The 23,487-nt window shown below is 36.7% G+C and overlaps 1 protein-coding gene across 1 annotated transcript; it reads right to left on the minus strand.

The window, feature by feature from the left end:
• Window positions 1-151: 151 nt before the first annotated feature.
• LOC128483039 (cytochrome P450 4V2) lies at window positions 152-20,157 on the minus strand. Its single transcript, XM_053459080.1, has 11 exons — window positions 19,871-20,157; window positions 14,935-15,047; window positions 9,958-10,043; window positions 8,937-9,127; window positions 8,142-8,211; window positions 7,522-7,648; window positions 6,116-6,301; window positions 4,720-4,822; window positions 2,837-2,971; window positions 2,449-2,628; window positions 152-1,145 (listed from the first exon to the last, which is right to left on the minus strand). Exons 1-11 carry the CDS (start codon window positions 20,064-20,066, stop codon window positions 988-990), a joined length of 1,545 nt encoding a protein of 514 aa, XP_053315055.1. The 5' UTR covers window positions 20,067-20,157; the 3' UTR covers window positions 152-987.
• Between the last annotated feature and the right edge of the window lie 3,330 nt (window positions 20,158-23,487).

The raw sequence follows: 23,487 nt of genomic DNA on the forward strand, positions 1-23,487 counted from the left end.
AGAAAAGTAAAAACTGCTACAAAATGAGTCTATTAAATTCACGTTTAAGCAGTTTATTTGAATGCCCACCTCCTTTCAGAGTACCTGGAAATGTACATATTTTGATGGACTATCACAGTCCATGAAATAAAAAAAAATGATAACCATTAGGTTTGGAGTGCAAAATAAGTTTAATAAACATTCATTTAAATGAACAATACATTAATCAACATGCTTGCAAGCGTACAATCCTAAAGCATTTCTCTGCCCAATGATCATGGCCTGTCCCTGAAGCCAGCTCAGCCAACTACAATAGACAAAGGGTTGGAGTTTGGCATTAGAGAATGTTCTTCAACAAAGTACTTTATAGAGTTTACATGTTATGGTAAATTAATTAAACCCATACATGCTCATTTGACAGTAATTTTGAGTTGACTGTTCTAAACACAAGGTACTTTTAACAATTCTTTGGGATTCTCTCAAGATAGCCTGATTACCAAACATTGGTTCTAATCACCAAAAGCTGTGATCTAGCTGCACTTTAGTGGATACCCAATATTGGTAATATCAAGTTAAAATTAACTTGCAAAACCCACAATTTATTAAACAGACCTCACAATGTTTCCATGAAGAATACTCTTGGTAATGCCTGATGATGGTGCCACACTTCCATTGGGCAGTAAATTATAAACCAAATAAAAGCTTAAAAATGTCTTATGTATGCCACAATCGTATAGGTCATTTTTTGGTTGGAAAAGATTAATTTGCATAGCTAATGTATAAAAATAATGGAAAGCTTTACAAGTGTTTGCATTGTTTGTTGTTTATTATTATTGAAATCTACTGAAGAAATAATAAAATGACATATAACCTGCTAGAGCAGCAGGTAGAGTCCACAGACATGAGCTATGCATGAACTAAATACTATCTTTGACAATTAAAGTCACGTATTTATTATAAGACCAGCACAAAGCTCATACACTGATGAAATAAGGCATGAAATGCATTTTATCTGCTTTTCAGTTCAATCCAGATGCCGTTTTCTGGTCGTAGAATTAGCTCTCCTACTAGACAAAGTTCTTCACGTTTCTGAGTTGCTTTAACTGAAAAATTCCTTAGGATGCTTGACAAGACGACCTTTTCCTCCATCAATGCAAAGCGCTGACCTAAACAAATAATAAAGACACAGGGGGCATTTTATAACTGCAAAATAATGACTTTTTTTTCATAATTTAGGTTAGTGGTCAGTATAGCATGCAGTATAGGTACTGCAAGCTTACTGTCATCAGTACATAAAAACAATGCAAATGAGGGCTACAAAATGAATAAGGGGATTGGAAGATATTAGTTATATGCACTGGAGAAACGGCGTCTTGGAGGGGATATGATAACATTATATAAATATATGCAGGGTCAATATAAAGAGCTCTTCAGTGACCTGTTCATTAACAGAAATGTACAAAGAACAAGAGGTCACCCTCTGAGACTGGAAGAGCGGAGATTTCACTGACGACAAGCGAAGGGATTCTTTACAGTAACGACAATAAAGGTAAGGAATTCACTGCCAAGGGAGGTGGTTTTATCAAATACATTAGATGCCTTCAAAAGGGGTCTGGATATTTTTTTTTAGAAAGGCATGACATATAATTAATATTTTAGAGGTTCTTGATCCAAGGAGAAATGATTGCCTTTTGGAGTCAAGAAGGATTTTTTTCCCTCCTGATGGCAGAATTCGAAGTAGCTTAATTAGGGGGGGGGTGCCTTCTTTTGGATCAAGAGTAGAAAGGTTAGGTAGAAGGGTTTAACTTGATGGACTTAGGTCTTTTCTCAACCTTATGTACTATGTAACTATATGTTACAAACCCTAGTCTGTATTTTGTTCATCTAGCTTAATGTTTTAGAATGTTTTTTTTTTACCAACTACATAACACAAATTATAAACTAAGTATCTCAATAATAACTTAGACATAACATAATACATCTGTTTCCTGCAAAATGATGTACTCCATGACCATGTTAGACAAGCTCCATGTAATAGACATGCTACAAATGACGGTCCATGATGCATAATCATACACCAACACCCATAGTGTCTACTACATGGAGCCACATCCGGGAGGGGTTGAAATTCTGTGCCGTTGGAAGTACAGACTGCATCCAGCTAAACAAAGAATAATTAATCTGCAACGCCAGCAACATATAAGGAGAAGGGTGTAAATGTTCACACCCAGGGACTTTGTTTGTTTCTTTGATAGACTAACAAAGATATGGGGAAAGTTCTACACATGGAGTAATCACCATGAATACCAGTGGAATGTCCCCGCTGCTACTTCCACATTGTTCATAAGTACAGCAAATGTCTTGTTATGTCCGTTATTGTTCAATGTTCATATGCCATACGCTGCTTATCTTTTTTTTTCCATGTTCCTCATATTTCTAAAAGTGATTGATTCTTAATAATATACCCACCAATGCAGTTTCTAAGCCCAGCAGAGAAAGGTATATATGCATATGGATTTCGTCCACTTGCATTCTCTGGAAGAAATCTCTCCGGCTTAAATTCTTCTGGTTCAGGAAACCATTCTGGATCCCGATGCAAAGCATACGGAACAATTACTACATTCACACCTTTTGGTACCTTGAAATCACCTGCAAAATATATGGGAAATAAACATTATGGTGCAAAATTAAGGTGCATGTATGCATTGCTATACTCCTGCAGCTGAATGTTAAGGGAATTCTAATCATTTTTTTAAAGCATGAAAGAAAAAAGTTCTCCCAATAGCTAATATTTCTTGTTATTAAGCAATGCTTCCTATATTCACAAAGTATCACGTTTCAAATATAATGCTCTTACGGATAGTACAGTCTTCAGTAATAGTGCGTGCAAAAAATGGAACCGAAGGGTACAATCTCAGCGCTTCCTTAATAACTGCTTCAAGATAGCGAAGTTTCTTCAGATCATCGGTTGTGACTGGGCGGTCAGATTTACCTGTTGTGGACATTATCAGAACCCATCATCATATTTGTGCCAACACATCTGTATTTACAATAATTTTATAATCACACTAATTTTCATTAAAACGTTGTATTAACTAGCAGGCCTTATTTTAATGTAGGAACACTGAAGGACCATTCCAGGCCTATTTTAACTTAAAATGCACACTGGGGTCCAAATTGGTGCATGCAATTTTTCCCATCATGGCTGCTTCTATTGAAAACAGAAAGGCATACGTAAGTATACTCCTGGGACATACCTTGAGCTCCCACTGAAATCAATGAAAGTAAAGGCAGCCAACCGCATGTGACCTACATGAACATTCAACTAGCATATGTGTGATTGGCTGTCTTACTGCCCTGCTACATAGCCTGCACAGGAAGTGTACTGAAGTATGCTTCCTGCTAACAACTCATGTCAGTAAAGGCAGCCAGGCAGCAAGGAAGGAGGGGGAGGGTAATCAAGAAGTCTCACTTTGTAAGTTGAATGTGTATAGAATATATGTGCTGACCTGCATGCAGAAAAAATGTATTCAAGTCCATATAATACGGACATCCATATGTATTATTATTACCTGTTATCAATTAAGCACCAACAAATTACTCAGCGCTGTGCAATTTAACTGGGGCACTAGACACATCCCTGTACATAACAAATATACATTAATATATCTGATTTTAAAGTGCCACAGAATCTGCTGGCGGTATAGAAATAAATGTAATGTACATCGAGAGTTGAGAACCCTGCACGTGAGCTTGACATCTAGCCTTATAGTACTTTTACACAAAGTTCCCGTCAGGAATGGTGGGCTTATCAGGGCCCTGCACATGCATTAAAAATTAATAATAAAAAAAAATTGGAACTATATTTTTTTAAATACTATATTTTAAATTTCAATCTGCTATGATCAAATATTCAAACATTATTTGTTTCTCGTGTACAATACAATGGGAGTAATTCCTAAAAAGCTAGTCTGGTGCAAAATCTAAATCTCAAGATTGTAAGCTTGTGAGCAGGGCTCTCTCCACCTAATGTATCGGTTTGTCTTAGTCTGTCAATTCTCATCTTGTCAGACCCCTTGAATATATTTATTGTATTAAGCGCTGCGTAAATTGTTGGTGCCATATAAATAAAAGATAATAATAATAATGTATTTAGCAATATCCCTCATAGAACAAATTTAGAGTGCAAACTGAGATCTTACAAGGTTCTTCTGTAGCTGATATAAATAAAATATATAAAATCATGTTTAATGTATTAATAGACTTTTTGAGAACAGTAAACTTTTTATTTCATCCATTTCTTAAAAACAGTATTTTATTTTATATATTTGGAGTTAAACATCAATCTTTATGCATAAAATAATACATAATACATTTCTTATGCCCATATTCTATCAGAGCTGCCTATGCTAGAAACTAAGGCAGTGAGTGAACTGATATTTTTGGTTTTTAATATATATCTAATTAGGCCAGGGAGACACCAGAATAACAATTAACTGGTGCTTTTGTCTCAAAACTGGTCAGTGTGTATTGGAGAATTCTATACGGTAAATTTGTGTTTCGGTCACCAGATTTCTGGGAGAATTAGAAGGGATTATTTGGGCTAGTGCTGAAAGTTAAAATGAAAATTTGCTAGTCTGCACCTAGTTCAACTAATGATTGTACAAATGTCATAATGTTATTCATGGCTACTGACATCTAGTATTTTACATTTGCAAAATTGTTATCTATGAGCCTCACCGAAAGTATCGTCCAGTTCTTTATGAACTTTTCTTTGTGCTTCGGGGTGCGATCCCAGTAAAAATAAAGACCAATTAAGGGCAGCAGCCGTAGTATCATGACCCTAAGTATTAAAATGCATATGTTAGGTCAGTAACCACAGTAAGGAGGAGGGTATACATAATCATTATCATTTATTATAACTGTTACAGAATTCAACTGAATGATTTCTGTTCGTTAACCACTACTTCAGTTGTTAATGTGTGTATACTACTTTTAATGACTTGTATTATGGAAATATAAGAAATATCTGATAGTATATTACATAAAATGGTATGACTCAATCATGAACGCCCAAAGATATTATATCAATTTAATAATACCTGACCGCATCAAAATGGTATCCGGCTGTAACTCACAAATCAGAACCAACCAGAGCCATTGACAAGACCTTGAAAACCTGTATGAAAATATTTTCTTCTAAAATATATGCTACAACCCCAGTCCTGCATACCCTATAACCGTCCACATTACTGGTGGTGGAGTATGCAGTAAAGGTCACTGGTTCCTTACAACAGCCGACAGTGACTAAAAGTCACAATCTCAGATGAAATGTCTTTCCTGCTTCCAAATGCCTGCTTTTCATGTTCTATTGAGTCAGTAGAAGTCAGGAGTTTGTCCACTGCCGCAGCCATGTGATAGGTAGTGGTGTTATACTGGGGCTTTTGTTATACAGGGATTTGTTTTAGTATTAAAGTTAAAGATTGGTTCTGGACTGAGCTTCAGAGAGACTTAGATCTATTTTGGACAGTAAACAAGAGATCACGAAACAGCAAAAACATATTAGCGCAATTAGATTACTCAGCTGTTAAAAGGGTAAATACGATGGTTTTGACGTTGTCCATGTGACAGGTTTTACTAAAAAACCTATAGATTCATTAGTCAATCTCTGTTACAGACGTTTTTCAGCGATTTTAAATAAAACAGCAATTATTTGTAAAACCAGTAAATATAAAAATGTTGCTGTCTCAGTATGGATTTTACAGATGGTTCTTTGTATTCTGTAATGACTTTAGTTCAGGTGTGATATTTCCACATTAGGGCGTTCAGACCTTTCATCCTGTTAGCAGTAGAAGTGCTGAAATCTGTGTAATTGACCGCTCCTTTTTAGAAAGACAGCCAACATAGGTGGAGTGTTTACCATTTCAACTGAAATTGTTGAATTTTGCTGCTTTTAGCATAACTAAATGTAACTAAAAGCTGCCCCTAACTTGTGTCAATCCATTTGATTCATTTTAGGGATATTTGGTATAAAAGTGAAGGATTATTTTATCTCATGGGAGCCGAGATTTGTAGAAAATGGTGACAGAACCACGCAATGGTTCTTTATGGATTAATACCAGAAATATCATTTTACCTCAAACATAAACGTATCCACCTCTTCCCGAATATCCATGTGGCTCATGGCATTTCCAGCATCGTCTCTTGCTTGTAGAAGCATGTCTAAAAAGGCACTTCTTTTCTTTGGTTTCTCTGTTTCTGAATCAGTGGTACTTGGGCTACAATTTGAGTTCTTCATTTCTTCAGCTCTTTCTAAAATTGTCTTTTGATACAAATAATTGTGAACAACGATTTATGTTGCAAACCACAAACTACTGCATGTGCTACTGTGACTACCCTAAATATTTGGATATTCTCACTAAAATATTTTAAATAGTTTTTAATATTTTTTGCAAATTCTTCATCCAATGCCTGAATTCACACTAGCTACATATCATTATATTACATTTCTTTATATAGCACCAGCAGATTCTGTAGCACTTTTTAACACACAAGCTTAAAAAGCTAAGCCCACACTGAGGTCAATGTTATCTTAATTTAAGGTTCACAAATTACTAATCTAACTCCCTTTAAACACAGGATAGATGCATAAAAACATATTTCAATGTGCATCTGATTATATATATATATATATATATATATATATATATATATACAGTTCTTTTAATGGTTGTGCTAATTTTCAATGTTTTATTACTAAAACAGCAACCCTATTCTGTCTGCATTTATCACCTGCTACCATCCTCTGCTGAGCAACCAAAGCAGTTTTGTAGCAGTTTTGTACTTTGAAAGATTGGTTCCATTATATTTAATAACCTAGGGCTACTTTTCAAGACTACGATTGCCTTTTAGCTATAAAAACATTATTGTTTGCATAGATTTCAGGTTTCATTTGGATTTTTTTGTGTATTTTATTTCCATCTGTTGAAAACACACAGTTGAAATATTAGAATAGGTAATATACTTTTGAGAAAGAAAACAGAGCTGAAGCACAATTAGATATTATCTACGTGGTTGTGTTCCGTATACTTTTACATGAAACATGAAAATATTAAAAAAAAAAAAAAAAAAAAAGAAAATCAGGGGAAAATTTGGAAATTGGTTTTAAGACCATTGCAACCAGTGGCATATGCCTAATGACTGGTCCATCCCGGCTTTATTTAATTAATGGTGCTTAAAATATTGTATCCTATATTACACCTGTATGTGTTGTATTTTGCCAGTGCTGTTGAAAGGAAGACAAATATTTTTATATTAATCAATACAGTAAAAAAAGCTATTTTCAATAAAGGATTCATTATTGAAAAATATTTAAAACTATGAACTCCTAGATGCCACAACCACAGCAAAACAAGTATGGCTTAATAAGTGTGTTCACTGTTTACTTACTTACCTGTTTGCCTCTTTATATGCAGCCTTTCATGTAGTTGTTTTTTTAAAAAAAAAAAAAAAAAGAAGAGAACATTTAATGTTATACGTTACCTTATCAGTAAATGAATGAAGGATTTTCAGGTTTGCATCATGTCTCTTTCCAATCCTTAAGTTAGAAAACACAAAATCTGGCCATAACCATGGCATTTTCTGACGACGATGAACCATATCACTCATTCTATATTAACAGAGATGTTACAATATTTAATTATTTAACCAAGGTCATAGCTCAAAGTACTTTAATATTACTTTGTTGAGTAGCCTGTCCTGAATGTGAGTACATCTGAGATAATTTGTCCCAAACCTCGCATTACACAATGCTTCTTTATTAGAATGTCATACCATTTCACAAATATGAAGCAAATATCTGGTATTCATTTTGGAATACATTGAAAAATAAATATGTAGTCTTATATGGACAATGACACAGTTTTAATTGATTCAATTAATTGTTTAAATCTTCCCAACAGCTCAGTTTAATATGTGCAAGCAGAAGACAAGACACTGGTGACTTGGAGCGCTGGGTAACAACTATTATCAGAATCCTTTAATCAATGGTGGTTTTACAGAACTTTTGGCTTTCAAATGTTGTATGATCTTTTTTGTATGATCTCTATGCTTGAAAAAAATAATATGTAAAATCTTGTCTTCTGTTACTTAAAGACACTTACTCATAGATAGCCCGAACATAGTCAGAATCTTGGTTGCTCTGTGCGTGAATCTTTGTTCCCATTGCAGTCTCTAGAATTTAATTTAAAAATCATTACAAAGGAAACTTCAGCAGTATATAATCACTTAAATATGTGGCCTTAATTAAACATTAAAAAACATTTTTGCATTTTATATTTTTTTCTCTCTCTCTCTCTCATTACCACTACTTTTACTATTTCTCACCCCCATATAAACGCATCTTCCTAAATAGAACAATGGATTGCCCCATATACATAAACCAGCCTAACCTCCAGCCCTCAAAGCACTGTTACTTACTACTTCCTTACTACTACTACAAACCCAGCAGAACCTACCCTTCTAGCAACTATGAATGGCGTTTCACTTTGGCAACTGTCATTCACATTTCGTGGGATCAACGCAATAGTCTAGTCATACTCTCCCAACTGTACTGTGATTAGACCTCCACCTAGAATGACTAACATGGTGTCAAGTAATTTAAATATAAAGTTGTAGAGTGCAAAGCTGGAAGCGTTCTTGTTGCATACAGATATTACGGGGGAATTATATGTATGTGACATACAGTTACCTTCCACACAGGTATATAGTCTGTATTTATGTGATATACATTACATGTATCTCTTGCACACAGACATATATGTATTAAAACATGCACCTGAAAGGACGATGTTTACGTGAGATACTCCCAGTACAAGATAAATAGTTAGGAGAAGCTAAATGTGTTTTATGTGCCATTAACATCTTTAGAATTTGATCAAGGAGCACATCATACTTACCACATATTATGTCTAAAGCACATAGTGTTATGTTCATGAAGCAATTGAAAGACTCTTTGTCTGCATGTTTTCTGAGCTTCTCAACTAGTACTTTGGACTGTTCATTCATTACTTCCAGGAATTCCGAGAGAATGGAGAAGTGGAAGGTTGGGGTTATCATCTTTCTTCTGGAACGCCATTTTTCCCCTGTGCTGTAGAGTTACATTTTATTATTATATTTTCCGACAATAAGTACAGTTATAAAATGTTAATGTGTCTATCGCCTTTCTAAAGCTGCCATTTGGGAATTTGGTAAATCATGTAGTATGAATTTTATATTCAGTGAATAATGAAAGCCCCATTTATGCAGAAATATATTGTATTTATTCTAAAGAGGAGGACCCTTGCTCGTTTTTCTTCCAGTGTGTCTAAACATCTCATCGGCTAACAGCTTTTTCGGTGGTAACTCTTCATCCAATGAAGTTAGCGATATATAAACACACATCAGACACAAGCCATTTCAGCTATAGTAAAAGAGGCAGTAAAGTTCATGAACCAAACTACCAAAAGAGATTATGTTTTTTTCATTAATCCTCAAAGCTGAAATGCACAGTTGCTTCAGTTACAACCTAGGGTAACCATCAGGACCTACTCCCTAAGCACAGTTGGATGTTTTCACCACAGCCTAGTTGGCATCATGTTCCTCCAGATAAGAACAGGTGCAGCTTTTCAGGCTTTTGCCTCTATATTCAGGATTGTGCAAGACATAAGGGGCCATGCTGAGACTGGTTGGCTATTCTGTTCGAGTTTAGTCAAAATTCAGATTAGTGAAATTGTAATTAATGACAACAGCAGAGACCTATCCTGGTTGGAAAATTCATAAATTTAATAATTAGCAATGTATGAAATAAAACAAAAAGAAAACAATGTTTCTGTTGATTTCTTCAAACATTAACCAAGGATTTCTGTAGTTTTGCTTTAAAAAATGGCCCATTGTTTGTTTTAATAACTACAAATACAACAAGCAGTGGGTATGTTTTACCTCGTAAGAAGTCCTTTTCCGAGCCATGGATGGAGGAATTTATATGCAAATGATTTGTCCATATGTTTTGAAGTGCTCAAAATGGGCTAAATAAGGGGAAAAAGTGTTGTAAAAATAAAATATATTTACTTTTTGTATCATCACCCACTGTGTGCTGCATGGCTGATTAAAACTAAAATCAAATGCTATTTCCCTTATAGATGCCAATATTAAAAATAAACAAAAATATGATGAAATATTTTCGCAGGACTAAGTCTTTTTAAAATATTCCAAAAACTATTTGTTAACCAAACTAATTAATATAAGTTAGAAACATCTTCTATGTTTCAATCCTTCTAGTTATTGCACATTGTGATTAAACTTAATATATTTTTATTCAAAAGTTTATTCAAAAAGTTTGGAAAGCATGAATAATATTTATGAAATTATTTTCTTAACCATTTCTTGACAAGGCTATTTCATGCCTTAAAAACAAGAGGATTTTCTTGCTATTTTAACCATGTGTTTGTTTCCTCTGTGATGCAATAGCTTTTTTAAGGATAAGTAGTTTTATGAATACTAGATAATCTATCATATAAAATATATATAATATTAAAACGAGGTAAAATTTGCACTTTACTTCCACAAGAGTCACTTCTGAAGAAAAAGGTTCAGCAAAACCCTACATACATTTTTTTAGGTCCTGTAGGGCCAAAACACACCCTAATTCACTAAACCACTTTTAATTGTTTTCAGAACGTTTGGCTTGGTTCTATTGTGGTGTATGGAAACTTTTTTCACTCTACATTTTTTCTGTTCTAATCATAGTGACATACTGTACAGTAACTGGGATCATATAATTATTGGGGGGGGGTTAACACAAACCCTGGTTCTGCTTAAGGTATCTATGTATAAAATTTTGCACTCATCTTTGCTGAATGCAATGTGTAAGAAACATGTATAACCATATGGTAATATTATTCTGTACAGGCAGCCAGTACATGCTGGATCCTGGGCATCATAGAAGTGTGATTGCTGTTAGCAATCACACTTCTATCATGCACAGGCAGCCAGTACATGCTGGATCCTGGGCATCATAGAAGTTTGATTGCTGTTAGCAAACACACTCCTATCATGCCCAGTCAGCCAGTTCATGCTGGAATCTGGGTATGCCTGGGCATGATAGGAGTGTGATTGCTGTTAGTAATCATATATATTTAACATAGCAATCACACTCCTATCATGCACGAGCAGCCATACATGCACATAACCTGCAGCCTCCCTGTGCCCTGCCCCCCTACTTACACATCCATGCTATCACATGCATATTCATTCATCACAAACATTCATTCCCTCATTCACGTACACTCATTCATACAACCTTCCCCACCCTTACCTGAACTGCAGATCTTCCGGTGCCGCTCGCAGACTTACGCAGGGGTGCTGTCTCCATCTGCGTTGCACGCAGTCTGTTTGAACTTCTCTTGACCTGCCCAGCGGAACAGGAATGGAGCGGAGTCACGTGAGGTGATGCGCATTCATGTGACTCTGCTGGGTTCCTGCTTCCCCTCGGCGGAGCAAGAGCTGCTGAGCTGCTGAGCAACACAGAGGGAAGTAGCAGGGCCCCTGTGGATGATTATTTTCGGTTTTTTCTTTTTTGTTTCGGCATTTTGCCAAATTAACCCTGTATTAGTATACATTCTAAAGCTAAAAGGCCACATTTTCTCTCAGTGAAAAATGAGTGCGGCCCACGCACACATGCATTTCTGATGAAGTGGCCCACTGCAGAAAAAACTTGGACACCCCTGGTGCAGAGGGTGCCCTGATCTAGAGCTGAACACCCATATTGCGGGAGCGGTCAAAAAATCAGCGGGAGCGGGATTAAAAAAGCCGGCACTGGCACCGGTGCGGGGAACTCTGATCTCTGACAGCCGGGGAAGGTCTGCGCGATGGACGCAGACAACCCCCGCTGCTAGCCACGCCTCCTTCCTGCTGCAGCGGAAGTTGTCTACGCGAATCGCGTAGACATCTACACGCTGCCCCAGCTACACACCGGGGACTCAGAAGTACCGGTAAGAGGGGCGGTGGGGGGGGAGACTGGAGGATCCAGCTCCCCTGCAGCTGCGGGGGATCTGGATCTTAGTCGTCCCATAGTCAGACCTATTTGAGGTCTGATTATAAGACGACCCCGATTATAAGACGAGGGGTATTTTTCAGAGCATTTGCTCTGAAAAAAACCTTGTCTTATAATCGAGCAAATACGGTATATATATATACACATGTACGGCTAGCCTTGTGTAAGTTTTCATACATGTTTCATATCAATAGATATCAACTTCTCAATTTAATGTTGCATAATAATCCTCTTGCAGTTTCTGAAATGTCACCTGTTTACATTTTGTCTGAAGTGCTACTCAAAGTTCCTTAAAGTGTTTCAAAAATTCTTGCATTTTTATGCAACTTACATGACCTCCAGAGAAAATTATTAAAAACATATCACAAAGGTAGGAAGGGTTCTTTAACTCTTGGAAGTTTTATGTTTATTAAAACTAACTATAGCCTGTGCATTTTGTTTGACAATCAGGATAATTTGTTTGGAGATATTTAGCTAGTTCAACTTAAGAACGACTAGATTTGTTATCTTAGAGAGGCAGGGCCAGGATTACCTGACAAATCTCTGTCCTGAAATTCAATGTTTTTTCTTTTCCCACCCTTTCTCTTTTCCTGATGTAAAGACTCGATCTTTAATTAGTACTTGGTCTCATGTTAGAGTCAGAATAGAGTCAGAGCAGAGTCAGAACAGAGTCAGAACAGGCGTATGCTTATCGGATGCATGTTTAAATTACCTCACTCTATTAGCCTATACCTAACGCGAAGCGGAGGCTGTGCTTCTTATCTTTCAACCTCTATGTAAATATTTTTTTAGGGGCGAATGAATTTGTTATGAACAGAAAATAGCAAAATTTAGAATGTTAGATCTATTAAACAAATGAAATGAATATTTGGATATGAATATTTGAATATGGTGGATATTCACATGTGGACAAAATAGGATCACAAGTTAACTCCTTAGCTTAATATGGCGAGAAAAGCGTTTCTGCGACTCTCTTTCTCTGTGATTCCATCTGCATTATTCTGGCCATTTAGGGTACTCCTGCAAAAGGGCGGAGCCACAGGGACAGTCTCTCCCCTGTTCTTCCAATTGGGGGATAGGGTGTGCCCGTAAACTCCACTTTTTTGCGGAAATGCTCCGGTAGCCCTTGTTTCTCAGAGAAGCGGATGAAGAAAAAAGATACAAAAAGAAGTGGATGAAAAAAAACAGAAGAACAAAAGGAGGCAGGAGAAGAAGCGGAGAAGAAGCGGAGCTACATAAAAAGGAGACAGTTATCCGGAAGCAGTTGGCGGAGAAGGTAGAGAGACATTGAAAGAGAGTGAGAGTTTGAGTAGGTTAAAGTGTGAGAGAATGTATGAGTGAGTGAAAGAGTGTGAGTTAGAGCGAGTAAGAGTGAAAAAGCAACAAAATACTAATAAAAAAATTATGGGAGATGAAAGTTATGCTGTAGAACCATTAATGTCAATATATATAGTGCTGGAATTTATGCTGTACCACCCTCTGTGCATGGCTCACTTTATAATGAGAGAAGCCAAGCTGTACCGCCATTTGTGTCTGGCTCAATATATAATGATAGGAGTCGTGCTGCTTATTCTCTCTCAATGAAAAATTATGTGCAGCCCACTCGCACATTCATTTCTGATGAAGTACCGCATTGCTGAAAAAACCTGGGCACCCCTGTGATAGGCAACACCAGAAAACACGTCAGATGTTCACTTTTCATATACCCAGATTTTTTGGGCTGGCCCTTGTCATAGTGTTACTCAAGGCTTCTCAGCATTCTTAATCATCTCCTTAATACCTATAATATCTTCAGAGCCAGCATAAAATGATTAATCCCTTGATGACAATCGAAGTGCCAGGCACATCATGGAAATGCTTCCCCTTAAACTCAATTTATGTACCTGGCATGTCATGGGGTAAAATTAACTTAGAGAGCGATCAACAATTGCTTAATTTACTCAGGCGGTGTTGCTGCAATGCCCACACATTCAGGCATTCAGCAAAACCCCCCAAAAACGTGGGCCCCCACATGATCGCCGTCAGGAGCAGTTACCGGTGCCCGTTTGCAGTAACTAGTCTAGGAAGCAGTCAACGATCGCCTACTAAGTTTAGCCGGTGTTGCTGAATGTCTTATGAAAGATATATATGTATGCTAATATCTTTACATTTTACTCTGAGTTTTTAGGAAATCCAGCTGCACCCAAAAATGGATATAGCCTCATCTTTTGGCCTTGTGTAATTTGGCAGTTTGTCAGGAATATTGCGATATTCTTTTAAGAAACGTATTAACCACATTTAAATCAAATACGTTGCCTAAGGGACCTTTACACTTATTGTTTAGGATACTTGCCAAAAGTTATAATCCACCTAGAGAACAAACATATAAATGCCTGTTGTGGGACTGCCCCACTTCAAAGAACTGTGCTTTATTTCTCCTTGTGCACTCTTAATAAACTCACTTGCTATATCATTATTGTGTGCTAATTTATTGATGCATGAACAACCCTGATATTGAGGCATTCAGCAACACAACAAAAAAACAGTCAGGGACCCCGTGTGATCGCTCCTGAAAGCTCTTCACAAGTGCTTTGGGTACAGGAAAGGTGAAAGAAGAGAAACACAGCAGAAAAGTCAAAACAGCCACTGTCACAAATAGTGCGAAAAATAAGGGGTTAAACATCATTTTTTTTCCTGATATGAATTTGAGGTATCCTGTAACAAAAATGGCATCTAATGAAGACAACGGTGCTATCCCCACAGATTAGTCTCCTGAAAAATATTAAATCTTCCATAATGAGTCAATTTATTTTATTATCAAGGCCTTGCACGTTCGCTGTTGTGACATTACATTTAAAAAATGATGTTTATTTAAAATGACTCACCTCCACATTTTCTGCGTGATAGAGTATTATAAAAGGAATGGGCCCAATCCATAGTTTAAACAGTGGAAGGGGTCTAAATATCTCGGAGTATTCGATAATTTGGAGAAAGAAATCTGGAACATAAAAAAGTTAAATATATAAGTCAAAAGTGTTATTCTTTAGATATTAGCGTTTTTTTTTATTTTAACAGCACAAGGTACAAAAACTAAAATAACTTCCGAGCATTTTTTTCAAGTGTTGTGCAATAAAGAGTTATGCAAAGAAAAGAAAATATATATAAAAATACACTTATCAAACAATGTCCCAAACAGGTTCAAATCAACATGGAAACACAAAAAATAAAATACATAAGTAAAGTGCAAATCTATTATAATTTATACAATGAAATAAAAATCTGTATGATTTTTCGTTTACTCGAGCGAGCGAAATTCTGGCTCTAGTATATAAAGGCGCTGTGTATCTCTAACCTCCCCTTCGGCAAACAAGGGGTTCTTATTGCGTTGTAGAGGGTATTAGAGAAACTGTCAAAATTCCAGAAAGAGCAAACATAGCGTAATTCCATTTAGAAAAAAAATTAATGGCCCCAATAATACAGCGTATTTTAAAAACAATCTTTAAAAGCGTAAGAAATGGTAGACTTGCATGTAGGGTCCGTTCAAAGAGGACAGAGACAGAGATACACAACGTTCTTATTAGTTCGATTATGGTGGGTGAGTGTAACATCATACAGATTTGCATTTCATTATATAGGTTCTGACAACAGATATACACATTTCCTTGGTGTATTTTATTTTTCATGTTTCCATGTTGATTTGGACCTTATTGGGTCCATATTGTTTGATAAGTATTTATTTTTTATATATCCTTCTCCTTTGCCTGACTGTATCCAACCATGGAATCACATATTCTATATGTTGGAATTACCGGTATGTAGTTTGTATGTCTAATGGACAATTGCTGTAAATTAGCCAGTTTATTGTAACCAGCATTGCCAGCACCATATAAGAAGGTGTTTCTGATACCTGTATGGTTATGTGTGGGAAGATTTATTGGTTATAAGAGAGGAAATATGTGTAATGAATTAATGTACCTTCCCCAGATATTTCCTTTGGCACTGACAGCTTTGTTGTACGTTTTGCTGCTAGTATTAAAACGTAGATAGCATATCTTCACATATGTTTTCCATGACATTTGTGACCCTGTTACAATTATGATGACAAATACGAAATTTTCCAGTTTAACCATGCTTTGCCTGCTGTAAAACCTTACTATACCTTCCCCAGCAATGTTTAAATTCCCTCCCTGTATTATCTTTTTCCACTTATTCGGAAGCCTATGTCATTTATTCACCACCATTACACTTTGACAATACTTGCTTGTGTTACATCTAAGCTTCTAACCCTCTAGGTGTAGACTATGATCACTTGCCCTAGCGTATATGCATTGTTCAAATATTCATCTCTACTGGAGTGTATGTAACACCTTTATGTATTTCAGTATGTCTCTTTCATCTTCAATCTAACCATTTAGATGATTTAGTGTATATACTTATGTGCCCCCTATTAGGTATTGGGCTAGAATTTCTACAGTAAGTAGTACGTTGTTAGGATGGGCTCTCCAGCTTGTTACCCAGTATTCTTGGCTATGTCATATCTGTCACTTAACTTTGCAGCCTGCCACCCAGCTATATATTTTTTTCCCATTGACGTGACATTTTGTTACAATGTCACCTTCCCAGCTTGTAACCACTTGGTATCACTTTTCGCAGTTTACACTGAGGACAATTGCAATTGACTCTTACTTTCAAACAATCTACGAAGCAATTACATGGATTGCTCAGAGCTGCAAAGGTGGCAATGCCCCATTAACATGCAGCACACAGTTCGGATAATGGATCAATAAACTCCTATTTTTAGCCGCTGAATGGTCTTAAATGTTACCTTTAGCATTTCTATCTAATAGAGATAATACGTTTTACAAGCATTTGCATTCCATCAGTAAAAGATAATCACAGTGACAGCCATGAACTTACAACCACGTAAATACACAACTTACTTGCCACCAAGTAAACAACCAGCACTGGCCCAGAAAATAACACCATATTACAGGAATAACACGTTAAAGTGGATTTTATACCTCTGCAAAATCTTATGTTTGAGAGGTCTATACACTAAATAAACCTGTTTTACAGTATTTACAGATCAGAATAAGCAATATATTTCTGTATTTAAAACCAAGCTTCTGTATATTCCATGTAAAAACCCATTTAAAAGTCACAGACTCTTGTGCAGTCAGCCGTTGCGTTAGAATTTACCTCAAGGTCCTGCACCCTGATTCAGCTTCGCACTGTACCGATGGGGGTCCCCACTGCCTACTCTTCCATCTCTGTTTTACTAACCTGTCACTCTATACCTGGGTTCTCATGCCATCACTCCTACCCAAGTGTCTCCATTTCTGCTTATCTCATTTGGGTCAGTGGTGTTTGAAAGTTGGCCTACCCATCTACTAGCTCTATTCATAAACCTTACAGTAAGGGTGGACAAGGAGAAGGAAGAGGCCTCCAAGGCATGAGATTAAACAGTTGTTTAAAATAAGTTTTTGTTCCAATAAAATAATCCCATAATTGTCTTGAAATACTACTTGAAAGATAAGGGAAGAACACTTTAGATGTGGAATACTCAAGGTTGGCTGAAAATCGGTTCTGAGATACGGGGCAGCAACCTAGGAGATCTTTCAGCGTATTGAGTACAACAGCAGAAGCCTAAAACATATACAGTATGTCAAACAAGAAGAAGCTTTACAGCATCCACACCAAACAACTGATTTGAGTTAAAATGTTTAACCCCCAACAAATCATACTTTCTGTATGTGTGGTGCCAGCAGAACCAGGGTATAGCAATCGCAACAAGCTGTGTAGTAAGTATTTTCGGAACAATGATGCAGTTTCACAACATACCTGAACTTCAATACTAAGCAGGTGCATCAATTTATAGCAACATCAACATGTCACAAGTTGATGGCTCTGTATCACAGTGTCCCCTTTGATTCCTGGAACTCAAGCTCATTAAGCTGATGTGGTACAAAGAGGAACAAGTTCTTCTCTGCAAAAAAAATCCTATCATACACTCCAAAGCAACTGAAAATGTAGACTGTCTCCAAGACCTACCACAGCCCATTCCCAGATGAATTCTGAGGTCCCTTAGGTTAACTTACCACCAAGTAAACAACTAGCCTCAGTGCTTAATTAATTGCTTTAATGTGCAATATTTATGATTCAATTTGAGGATAAATGCAGCATTTTGAAGAATAATCTGCAGTATGTTTAACCCCTATTTTCTTAAGGAAGAAAAGGCAGTGGTAGCAGTACATGGGTTCCATATGAAAAGCCAGCAAACAACTTGCACCCATCCCATTTAATGTAAATATATATATATATAAACATATTTAGGTTAAACAGGATGGGTGCAAGGCATTTAGTGGTATCTCAGATGGAACCCATGTGCTGCTACCACTACCCTCCCCCTTCTCACCATCTCTCCTCTTTCTCATTATCTTCTCTTTCTCCCTTCTCATTATTTATCAAATATCTATTTATCTCTCCATTTTCTCACTATCGCTCCCCTTTTGCCCCATGTCTAACCTTCCTGATTTCCCTGTGGTGGTCGCGGGAGATCTGTTCCTACAGACTTTGTTTCGATGTTCCATCGCAGTGCGCAAGGGTTTAGTTCTGAGCGCTGGGATATGACCTCATATGTCCGCACTCGGGATCAACGCTTTGTGAGGCAGCAGTGAAAAAAGAGATCTCTATAAATCTCGCTCTTTATTTATTTGGGACAGGTCTTCAAAAATGAACTGGTCAGTTGGCAACCTGGTCATGCGCCAGCTTGAACATTATTGAGATTCTATAACATTACCTGACTGATTATCAGGGTTCTACTTTGAAGGATGCATTGGATAAACAACAACATTTCATTTTTCTCTAAAAAAACAACTTAGTTCTGTTAGGTGGCCCGACTTTTCCCAAAAATAATTAAACATGTAAAACATTGTCATAATTTTTGCAAGGAACTCTTAACTATGACATGACACAAATCAGCCAATGCTGCCATTAAAACTGGAAAAACTTCTTAGATGTTTTTGTGGTTTATGTGATTAATCCTCCAGAAGACAAATAAGATGACAGATCTGCTGCAGCTTATTTGGATCGTATGATAAATAACATAAACATAAATAAGTAATGTTTTGTCTAAGCAGGGAAAACACCCACGATCTGTATATTTTTTATTGCTTCTATAGGTTTGCTTAGTACAACAGCCCCTTTGGGGGGGGGGTCTGGTCATTTTCTAGAATATCTACATGTAGTGCATGGGTTCTAGAGTTTGTCAACAAGAGGAGGATCCTGGTACAATGTTAAAATAATTATTTTCACCATAGCAACCAGATGAATGTTTGCAAAACTTTCCAGGGTAAGATCAAACTTTTCTAACTGAACCAAGATGGATTTTCTACTTTGTTTACAATTAACTTTTAAAGTTTAGAATCATCTTTTCTTTGAAACATGTAAACATTTACATGCAAGAGTATTTGGCACTTACAATGGAGAAAGGGTTACATTTAAGAATATATATATATATATATAATGAATCTATCTCACTTGGCTGGATCTATTCCCTACAGCCTCTAATGCAGAACGTGCAGTTCCTTGCTGTGTTTACCTGGCACTGCACCTTTAAGTTGTTACATTATATACAGTACAGCTCACCCTTTCATTGCCAGAAGCACTTTGGATGCCGTGCTTTGCATTCCTCTCGGACAGCGAAGGGTTCAGCAAAACCCTCCCGGCTCTAGAAAGTAGACTTCTTTTGTATTAACCCTTCGTTGTCAGCCTCATGCTATAGATAGCACGATATAAGTGCATAAACAGGACTATATTTACCTCCACCGTTAGGCTTCAGCAGGAGAGCGTTTCCAATGAAAGGGACGTTGATGCCAACACCTGGAATCGGTGCCATGACCTTCCATTTCCGAATGTAGTCGGTCAGTAAAGGAAGGGCGGATAACGCCAGCAGGGTTAACAGGATGACGGCGGCAGCCGTCCATAGTAGCAGAGAAGTATCCCCCCTCAGATCCATGGGGATGGCCGGGAGAGCCGCGCTGCTGTTTGTTGACACAGCGAGAGGTTACACTTCCTCTGTGGCTGTCTCTGCCCTTCTGTCACATGGATGTAACCGCAGCTCAATAACAGTAACGGTATGGAGGCGGGGTCATCCCCCGATAACTGTACACTCAGTGCAGCCTGCATTCACAGAACAGCCCCGGGTTTTCAATAGTGAGGCATGAATAGATAGTGATTCTGGTGCAAAGTCTGAGAGTTGGACCACAAAGGAGGGCTGGCACCTGACCTATTGTGCCCCTCCTTCCCTTCAGGTAACTAACATACAAACATAAAAGCCCACCCCTAACACACACTCACTGTTATAGACTCACATACCTCCCAACACATCAAAATGGGAAAGAGGGAAACTTTTTTATTTATTTATTTATTTTAATCGCTCTCACGGAACTCACCAATACAAGCAAATGTACCTGCATCGCCACTTAAAACACGCTTTATTTTTGTCAGCACAGTCATGCATATTAAAAATAGCCAACACATTGAATTGAATTCCCATGAGGCTCAGTCAGACATATTACTTCCATGATGCTGGCTGAGCATCATGGGAAGTGCAGTTAACAGTAGATAAAGCTGCAGATGTTAGCTGTGAATTACAATTCTCATGATGCTCAGCCAGCCAGGTGTCCACCATAATGATGGCTGAGCATCATTGGAAGTGTAGTCAACAGGACCCTTACATACTGCCTTTACACACACCTGCCCATTAACACACATATACACATACACTGCCGTTACACACACATATACACGTACACTGCCCTTACACACATATACACTGCACTTACACACACACATATACACATACACTGCCTTTGCACACACCTGCCTTTACACATACATATACACGTGAACTGTCCTTACACACACGCATTTACATGTACACTCCCCTTATACACACCTGTTTGTACACACATATATACACATACACTGCCCTTACACACACCTTCCCTTGCACACACCTACACACACTAACATACCCAGACACACACTGACACTAACATGCCCAGAAACACACCGAGAGAGAAGAACTTAAAAAGTACATCACTGTCCTTTAGAACCAGTTCGATGGCACACAACATTACCTTACTGGTGCCCTTTCATATGTATCTCTATCCATGGTGTGCCAGGGCAGAAGGGTCATGAGCAACTAACAATTGTTGGCCCCATACGGCATTAAGAAGAAAGAATAAACATACCAAATCTCCATATAATGAATACACCCTATATAACACATATTTAACAGAGCAAAAAAATGTGGTACAAAAGTGACAATGCCTTGATATATATAAAACAATCATGCTACATCATTATCCCAAATAGCGAATGTATGAGATCCAAGATTATCATGAAAAAAAATATAAAAATAATGGAAAATTGTAAAAGAAAAAATGTTGTCAGGCAAAAATACAAAGAAACACACAGCAAACTGTTTATTGTATATACTTTGAGTAAACAAATATACATTCAGTACATTTTCATAAACTTTACAAAATGTATCAAATCTCCCCAAAAAGATGTGCATGGTATATATACATATATGTATGTATGTGTATACATATTACATATGGATTTGGCAATTAAATAAAATACAAATAGATTTTCAAAAGTTACATACTGTAGAGATAACAACTGATTTACAAGAGGAGGAACACAGAATGATTCAAGATATCGTCATGTACAGCCTTCTTATATTCACTTTACAGGACATGTGCTTTCTGACAACACAAAACATTAGGGTCAGCAAACAAAATTCTCTTTCATTTTCAAATCAGACTAAACAAGGAAAGGATGACCACAAGCCTGATCCAACATTAATGAATCATGAGTGCATTAACTACGTTCTAGCAAATAAACCCTTGCTTATGTAACAAGCATTGCCTTAGAATGCTCCACTTAAAATTAATATATTGAATTGGAACACAATTAAGTTGGGTTAATACTCAAGTGGATCTTTTTAATATATACAGGTAAACAGAAAATATTTATTTTTGTAAATCCATTGAAGATGAGAATAGACTTATTAATGTTGTGTGGCTAATACAGCTTAACTACATAGTATTCTATGTTTTACTTGATATCTAAGATAGAGAAAGATGTTTCTTAAATGTGTATTGGTTGTGTTCTACAAAGCTATATAGTTCCACTCTTTCCAAGAGTGGTCTTAGCACCAGAATATGTATACAGTAATTTTAGTACATGAGGGTTGGACGTCTGCTGAGTTTTTCCTTTAATACTAAGTATTGAGTTATTAAGAGGAATTACCAGTATATATGTTATGGAGTTATCTGTATTTTCACACATATGAAATGTAAAACTCAGAATTCTAAAATATTTGCCATTAAAGGTAATTTAGGATGGAGAGAGACAGCTTTATAATTACACATCAGGCTGTATTTTCAATATACAGATTAATAGGGAACATAAAATGAGCATTGCATTTGATCACTCTATGCCATTAAATTTAATATAAAATCCTATTATAAAATTGCTGCTCTGACATAAATAAATGTAAGACTTGATGTATATGTATATTTGTTATTTAAGCTGTATAACACCATTGCATAGATTTATTAATATACTGAACTGCAAAATGAAGGTTTTATACAAGTGAAGAGTTTCCTACAGAAAGTTAGTTTTTTTTAATCTAAAATGTATTAAGTGCTAACTTTAAAAAAAATAAATAAATAAAACAGTTTAAATGAAGATGTTCTGGGTTGTCCCATCTGTCACTTTGGCATGAGGATTGTAACAGATACATATAGCAGATATGTTTTAAAGTGACACTCGAGACAAGAGTACTGTGTGTGCACAACTCTAATGAAAATTCAAATAAAATCTAATTCCGTAGTAAGTGGAGTTAAAGGGTATGACTCCAACTGAATCTCGTGCATGAAGCCATAGTCAAACTCCCATTTCTACAGAATGTATCGTGAAGGTCCTGGTATATTTCAGTTGTAATCTAACTGTTGGATTTGTGAGGTTAAAATGCATTTGTGTCATTCATTCCAGTTTTAAAGGGACAGCAATGATGTTGGAATGCTATACTTTACTCTTTAGACATTTTAAACATGCCTTTGACTGCTCACTTAGCTTTCTTAGCAAAAAATACTACCCCTAATATAAGCAGCCATATAAACAAATCACACAGCTCAAATATGCTGTTAAATTATATGACGTAATTTTAAGAAAGCACTTAAAGCTTAAAAATATTTTTTGAAATTGAGCGTACTACATTCATTTTTCCAAAAAAGGAAGATCTGAAGCTCACTGTGCTTCTAACAAATTATTTTAAAGGGATTACATGAGGATGTGCTCCTTAGGAGAATTAATTCAATAGAAAATTGCCCAAGATTTATCACAGTAGTTCTTACTATGTG

The sequence above is a fragment of the Spea bombifrons genome, chromosome 1 (genome assembly GCF_027358695.1).
Source record: "Spea bombifrons isolate aSpeBom1 chromosome 1, aSpeBom1.2.pri, whole genome shotgun sequence".
NCBI classification, from domain to species: domain Eukaryota; kingdom Metazoa; phylum Chordata; class Amphibia; order Anura; family Pelobatidae; genus Spea; species Spea bombifrons.

Bases quoted from the DNA above. Each gene is read 5' to 3' on its own strand.
- LOC128483039 (XM_053459080.1), bottom strand. From the start codon at position 20,066: ATGGATCTGAGGGGGGATACTTCTCTGCTACTATGGACGGCTGCCGCC. The intron at 15,048-19,870 runs GTAAATATAGTC...TTTATGTTCCAG, and splicing joins GCTGAAGCCTAACGGTGGAG to ATTTCTTTCTCCAAATTATC. The intron at 7,649-8,141 runs GTAAGTGTCTTT...CTGTTAATATAG, and splicing joins TATGTTCGGGCTATCTATGA to AATGAGTGATATGGTTCATC.